Here is a 7,012-nt window from a genome sequence, read left to right on the forward strand (position 1 = left end):
GTAACATGCTGGAATTTCCCCAATGTAGGACTATTAAAGGATTATCTTATCTTATCATAGGTCCTCAAGTGCAGATTAATGTGGCCTGCTACTGTTTCCAACTCCAGGGGAAGGGAGAAATGCAGATTCGGCTCACCTCCATGTCAGGATACGAGTGGGTTAAACTGAAGGGCAGCTGCAGGCGTCTCAGTGTAGTTGGTCTGTAGCTGCTGCTTCATGCAGAGAGGCAGGCTGCGCTCCAAGATGGGTAGGTCTGGAGCTGGGCGCAAATCACAGCCGGATAGCTGTCCGGCAAGTCACACCCCTTCTTCCGGATCTGGGTTCTGCGTAGAAGTCACATCAGGGGCCGGCCCTTACACTTTAGGCTAGGGATCCTAGTGAGGCCTACTCAAAATGGCTGCCGCGTCTGGGAGAAGAGATCCAGAATCTGAGGTTCCGTACCTCGAAATACCTCCTCTCCAGGCTGCTCCAGAACCAGAAGCAGCTGTGATGTCGCGGGAGATGTCTCCTGCGCTCCGCAGGCCGTGGTGACTCCAGAAGAAGGCAGGCCGCAAAAAAAACAAAATGGCGGTCGTGACTCCTATGATCAGCTGCCCGGTAAAGTAAGAGAGCTGGATGAAGGCAGTAAGTGTCTGGAACGCGCCAGAGGTCCTCTCCTGGGTCGGATGAGCGGTCCAGAGCTGCGAGGGACTACGCCGGGAGCTGGAACAAGTCGGCAGCAGGTAAGTCCAAAAACAAGATGGCGGCCGGGTCCTGTGGGACAGAAGGCCGCAACAGTTTATATCCTCAGGAGCGCTGTAAAAGTGTGAAATAACACCCCAAAATAGCAGACAGAGGCTTGGAGGAGAGCCTCGGGGTTGTTATCTGTATGGATGGCTGAGATCACCGCCGGTAAGAAACGGATGAAAGTGTCCAAGTCAGGAGCTCACAGCAGATGCGACCGCTCTTGTTGCCGGCTAGCCATGCCCCCTCCCCCTCCCACAGTATATCTATCCCTGTCTCACAGTCACATAGTTCACAGTCTCATATGAACCGAATCTGAAATCCCCCATTCATATGAAGCGGAGGTCACCTGATTCAGCCAGCCAATTACTTTTTCTGACTTTTTTTTTTTTTTTTTCGATGCCGCGGTTGTCGTAGTTCCTGTCCCACCTCCCCTGCACAGTTATTGGTGCAAAAAAAAAAAAAAAAAAAAAGAAAGAAAAAGCGCCAGGGAAGGTGGGAGGGGATACAAATTTTTAGTGCGTTTGCCGCGTGGTATTCAATTGGAATGGAATATCTTGAGCAGCCTGAATACCAATTCGATGGAACGCTGTTGGCTCATCTCTAATCCCTACTGATCCCTTAGACTGTTAGGACCCCACAGATCAACTGTTTCTCGGAGCAGGCAAATCCCATTATTGTTTAAATGTGGGGCGCTGCTTATTCGCTGTGTTCTTACAACCGCAGTTGTGGGTACTGTAGTTGTACCCTGTTCAAGTGTATGAGATGCCGCTGCAGCACCCATAACCATTTCAAACAAGAATATGTTGTAGGGAGGGGCCCCAGTCAGTAGAACATCCCGTCAGAGGGCCCCCGCATAATATAGTGCCATTCTTAAGTGATATGCAGGTTATTTGGGAGCCACCGCCAAAGGACTGCGAGACAGCACCTGGAATTTGGGACTGTTCTGCTGTATTCAGGAGGGCCGAGAGGGCTCCCTCGCTGCCATAGGGTACAGTTCGGGTTCACTAGTTGTCCTATATTTAAAGTAGTTCTGTGCACAATCCTTTTGGGTGATGTTATTCAGCTCCTGCATATGATGTACAGCATTACCTAGAATCGAACAGGAGGGCTGGTGGAGGATGGAGCAATTGGGGAATATATCATTGCCTGTCAGCCATTGCCTGTTGGAATAATCCAATCGGTATTGGCCTAATGGTCATCAGTCTTTGGGGACGGCATTATGTGGTGCGGAACAGGTCTGTGTAAAATGTAGAGGGGTGCAGCATAAGGCGCGGGGCGCCGTACCAGGCGAGACGACGTAGCAGCATACTGCACTATTTTGCCTTTTCTTTTTTTTTTTTTTTTTTTCTCCCCTTATTCTGCAGATGACACCTTCTGTACGTAAACCTGAGCTGTAAAGCCGGAGGAGATATAGGCAGTGACGGTGACGGCTCCTACAGGTTTATGTTTGTGTAAAGACAGTCACCACTATTACAATATTGTCTGACCCCTGTATAAGCAATGCCGCCCCTGCTACCTCTTGTGCCACCCCCTTTACCTCACAGATTGTAAGCTCTTGCGAGCAGGGCCCTCAGTCCCATTGTGTGACGTGACTATTTCTTTGTAATGCATTTTTCTCTCTGTATTTGAACCCTACAAGTTGTACAGCGCTGCAGAATACGTTGGCACTATAAAAATAAAATGTATTATTCTATTATTATTCATCATCTGTTTTCCCTTAGTCCTAACAACAGCACAAGCTCCTTTTAGTTCATTCTGTTCATGCCCCTCTTCATGGGGCGTGTAGCACAGCGTCGGATGAGTACGCAAGGCAGAGTGTCAGGAGATGAATATGAAGAGGGGCGTGAAGAGAATTAAGAACTAAGGGGCGGCGAGAGGTTATGACGTGGGGGTGCTCGGAGCAAGAGGGGCAATCCCCCTGAGTTCCATGAGCGGGATTTGCATACTGCAATAAACAGATTTTGACAGAAACAGCAAAGAGGAGAAGAAGAGACTGGAAGGTGGGAGTAGAATGGCCTTTTTAACCCCTTCCCGACATGCGCCGTAATAGTACGGCGCATGTCGGGTCTGTAACTATGGCGACCGCTCGGGAGCCGGGCGGCCGCCATAGCCGCCGGGTGTCTACTGCTTTAAGGCATTAACCCCTGCGGCGCCACGGTCAAAGGCGCCGGAGGCGCCATTTTTCCGGCGACGCATGGGCGCCGCCATTTTGCCGGTGGTCGCCTGCTCCTGGAGCATGCTCCAGGGCCGACGTCACGTTGGCATGACAGCCGGGAGCCTTTACAAGGCTCCCAGGCTTGTCTGCAAATGCTCTCTTTTGCAGGCTGGTCTATGCAGCCTGCAAAAGAAAGGATGATTTTTTGCTTTAGCATTGCAATGCATTAGTGATCAGACCCCCTGGGGTTCAACGCCCGTAGGGGGTCTAATAAATGGGAAAAAAAATCAAATAAATAAAGTTAAAATAAAAATAAAATAATAATAATAAAACATAAAAAGAATTACAAATTCAAATCACTCCCCTTTCCCTAGAACACATATAAAAGTAGTTAAAAACTGTGAAACACATACATGTTAGGTATCCCCGCGTCCAAAATTGCCCGCTCTAAAAATCTATAAAAATATCTTTCCTGTTCGGTAAACGCTGTAGCGGGAAAAATAGTCAAAAGTGCCAAAGTGCCGTTTTTTTTTTTTTTTTTCAGTGTTTTGATTCTGATATAAATTGGAATAAAAAGTGATCAAAGCAATAACATTTCCCGAAAATGGTAGAACTAAAGAGTACACCCGACCCCGCAAAAAAAGACGCCATACACATCTCTGTACACGGACGTATAAAAAAGTTACGGCTGTCGGAATATGGCGACTTTTAGAAAAAAACAAAACAAAACAGTTTTGGAATTTTTTTTAAGGGGTCGAAATTTAAATAAAACCATAGAAATGTGGTATCCCTGGAACCGTACCGAAACACAGAATACAGGGGACATGTCATTTTGGCTGCACAGTGAACGCCGTAAAACCAAAGCCTGTAAGAATGTCGCAGAAATGCATTTTTTTCTTCAAATCCACCCCATTCTGATGGTTTTTCCTGCTTCCCAGTACATTATATAGAATAATTAATGGTGGCATCAGGAAGAAAAATTTGTCCCGCAAAAATTAAGACCTCATATGGCTCTGGGAGCGGAGAAATAAAAAAGTTATGGGGCTTAGAAGGAGGGGAGTAAAAAACGAAACAAAAAAAAAAAAAAAAAAAATGCCATTGCCGGGAAAGGGTTAAAGACGATCGTCTAACGACAGAATTAGAGCCCCGGTAACCGTCCTATGTAGTATCTGTGCGCCACCTGCTGGCTGGGATCCGTATATACAGGGTCTTTCGAGCTGTGCCGTTTGTTCCCCGCGCCCCCATCTGGATCAGCGTGGAACTGCACAGCCCGCACCCGGGGTTCACTATAACTGCAGCCTCGCGGCGATTACACAAGGATGCCCATAGGGGGCAGAGAGGAGATACCGCAGCCGGGAGAAGAATTAGATCCGGGGAGGAGGGGGTGCGGCTCCGGAATGCAATAGTCCTATTGACAGAGAAGAAGGTCTGGAGCAGTGAGAACAGCGCCCTGCATGTTATCTAGTAGGCCGGCTAGAAGGAGCCGCTGACCGCTGACCCTCGGCAATGGGAGAATGAGCGGGAAATTCAAAGTGATCCATTGTCTTATGTCAGCCAATCAGCGCGAGACAGAGGAGGGGCTTGTAGGAGTCACGCCGAAGAATTACGTCATCAATGCAGGGTTCTCCTTCTGGTCCGACCACTCTCTATATAAAAAGGCGGCTGTGCGGAGGGACGCTTGTTCTAGTCTGTCAGCAGCAGCAGCACAGAAGATGTCTGGTCGCGGTAAAGGAGGGAAAGGTCTCGGCAAGGGCGGTGCCAAGCGGCACAGGAAGGTGCTCCGGGATAACATCCAGGGCATCACCAAGCCTGCCATCCGCCGTCTGGCTCGCAGAGGAGGCGTCAAGCGCATCTCCGGTCTCATCTATGAGGAAACTCGCGGTGTCCTGAAAGTCTTCCTGGAGAACGTCATCCGTGACGCCGTCACCTACACCGAGCACGCCAAGAGGAAGACCGTCACCGCCATGGACGTGGTGTACGCGCTCAAGCGTCAGGGCCGCACTCTCTACGGCTTCGGAGGCTAATTCCGCCGCTCCCCGACTCTCTACTTCATAACCCAAAGGCTCTTCTCAGAGCCGCCACATCCTCCTGAGAACAGAGCTGTCCCCGCCACCCACCTCTCCTCTGCCTTGTAGGTCTGGGGCTGCAGACGCCTCCTGTAGGCTGTAATGTCATCACTGCTGGAATACTGGAGAGAGTAGAAGAAGAAAACGGTCCAAACCTTCGGAATCTAAGCTTTGTGAACAGGTCCCTAGAAGTAGTCCTACTGCGGCTCTGCAGTGTAACCCCCGTGCCGGCAGCTCGGGCCGATAAGTAGCAGCTTAGTTTAACCCTCCAATCGCAGGTGCGTGCAGAGAGCACTGCACCTCGTAGAGATGTCAATGTAGCAAGCCGGAGATTAGAGCTTCTCTTTGGGTGTATAGTAAGTCTAGCAAGTACAAGAAAATAGCTGGAAAGATAGGTTCTGGGTAGAAACACGTGCAGCAGCAGCAGCAGCAAGAAGCCAGAAATGGAGGGCTCAGCAGCTCTAGTGTGGAAGGTGTGGGGGGCTCTTAGAAGAGCCTTTGGGGTGATAGTACAGAGCAGGTGATGGAGCCGATTACTTGGCGCTGGTGTACTTGGTGACGGCCTTGGTGCCCTCGGACACGGCGTGCTTGGCCAACTCTCCGGGCAGCAGCAGGCGCACGGCGGTCTGGATCTCCCGGGAGGTGATGGTGGAGCGCTTGTTGTAGTGAGCCAGGCGGGAGGCTTCTCCTGCGATGCGCTCGAAGATGTCGTTGACGAAGGAATTCATGACGACCATGGCCTTGGAGGAGATACCGGTGTCGGGGTGGACCTGCTTCAGCACCTTGTACACGTAGATGGCATAGCTCTCCTTCCTGGCCCTCTTACGCTTCTTGCCGTCCTTCTTCTGGGCCTTGGTCACGGCTTTCTTGGAGCCCTTCTTGGGCGCTGGGGCAGACTTGGCGGGATCAGGCATGGTATAACACGGAGATCTCTTTCACACGAGAATGAGAGAAAGTAATGTCTGTGCTCCTCCCAGCGCAGCCCTATTTATAGGCGGGCTATGCAAATGAGCGCCGCTGTCTGTGCGCTGTTCTACTGGACCAGCAAACCATGTGACTTTTGCAAGCCCCGCCTGCTGAAGCGGATTGGTGGTTCCACAAATCTGGCCTCTATTGGCGGCTTGAGATGTGTCCAATGAGAGTTGCAGGAGGGCGGGGCAGAACTATATATATAAGGCAGGAGGAGCCGGTACAGGGCAGGATATTCTGTGTTCCATTACAGTAACTGACGATCCACGAACCATGTCTGGACGCGGCAAGCAAGGAGGCAAAGCTCGTGCTAAGGCCAAGACCCGCTCATCCCGGGCGGGACTTCAGTTCCCCGTCGGTCGTGTGCACAGGCTTCTCCGCAAGGGCAACTACGCCGAGAGGGTTGGTGCTGGTGCTCCCGTCTACCTGGCGGCCGTACTGGAGTATCTGACCGCTGAGATCCTGGAGTTGGCTGGTAATGCTGCACGGGACAACAAGAAGACCCGCATCATCCCCCGTCACCTGCAGCTGGCCGTGCGCAATGACGAGGAGCTGAACAAACTGCTGGGTGGCGTGACCATCGCCCAGGGAGGCGTCCTGCCCAACATCCAGGCCGTGCTGCTGCCCAAGAAGACCGAGAGCAGCAAGCCCAGCAAGAGCAAGTGAGCGCCGCTCCCACCCCATCCGTCTATACAAGCAAAGGCTCTTCTAAGAGCCACCACCTTGTCTACAGCAGAGCTGCCTCCTGTCTACAATACGGGCTGTCCGTCTATTCTGAAGCCAACTCCTGGCCCGACCGGCGGCCCTTACAGGGAAGCACCGTGGGGTGACTGAGCGGGAGGAGGATTCACTCTGTAGGGAGATGTGGTGCGGGCGCGGGGTTTTGTGTCAGGTCGGGCTGGTGGTAATCTGCTAATGCTCTCTTCCCAGGCAGGTAGTATAAGCGGAGCTTAGATATAACGGGCGGGCGGGCGCGCGCTGATACAAAGCCGAGGTGAGCGCCGGCTCCTCCGGGTGACGCTTTGTCTTTTCTCCCCGCTCACACGGTTGGTGGTTTTGAAATTCCCGCTCAATCGCAGTGACCGTTACAATCCGC

General features: G+C 51.6%; 2 protein-coding genes across 2 annotated transcripts; one reads left to right on the top strand and one right to left on the bottom strand.

The window, feature by feature from the left end:
* Window positions 1–5,419: 5,419 nt before the first annotated feature.
* On the bottom strand, window positions 5,420–5,892 carry LOC142186996 (histone H2B type 1-O-like). Its single transcript, XM_075261410.1, has one exon. The coding sequence runs from the start codon at window positions 5,859–5,861 to the stop codon at window positions 5,481–5,483; it is 381 nt and encodes a 126-aa protein (XP_075117511.1). The 5' UTR covers window positions 5,862–5,892; the 3' UTR covers window positions 5,420–5,480.
* A 246-nt stretch (window positions 5,893–6,138) lies between these two features.
* Window positions 6,139–6,696, top strand: LOC142186995 (histone H2A type 2-B). The gene has a single exon (XM_075261409.1). The coding sequence runs from the start codon at window positions 6,190–6,192 to the stop codon at window positions 6,580–6,582; it is 393 nt and encodes a 130-aa protein (XP_075117510.1). The 5' UTR covers window positions 6,139–6,189; the 3' UTR covers window positions 6,583–6,696.
* The last annotated feature ends 316 nt before the right edge of the window (window positions 6,697–7,012 follow it).

This window comes from Leptodactylus fuscus, unplaced genomic scaffold (genome assembly GCF_031893055.1).
Source record: "Leptodactylus fuscus isolate aLepFus1 unplaced genomic scaffold, aLepFus1.hap2 HAP2_SCAFFOLD_1269, whole genome shotgun sequence".
Classification (NCBI taxonomy): Eukaryota; Metazoa; Chordata; class Amphibia; order Anura; family Leptodactylidae; genus Leptodactylus; species Leptodactylus fuscus.

What these genes read in the sequence shown, in the direction of transcription:
- LOC142186996 (XM_075261410.1), bottom strand. Translation starts at nt 5,861, where the DNA reads ATGCCTGATCCCGCCAAGTCTGCCCCAGCGCCCAAGAAGGGCTCCAAG.
- LOC142186995 (XM_075261409.1), top strand. Translation starts at nt 6,190, where the DNA reads ATGTCTGGACGCGGCAAGCAAGGAGGCAAAGCTCGTGCTAAGGCCAAG.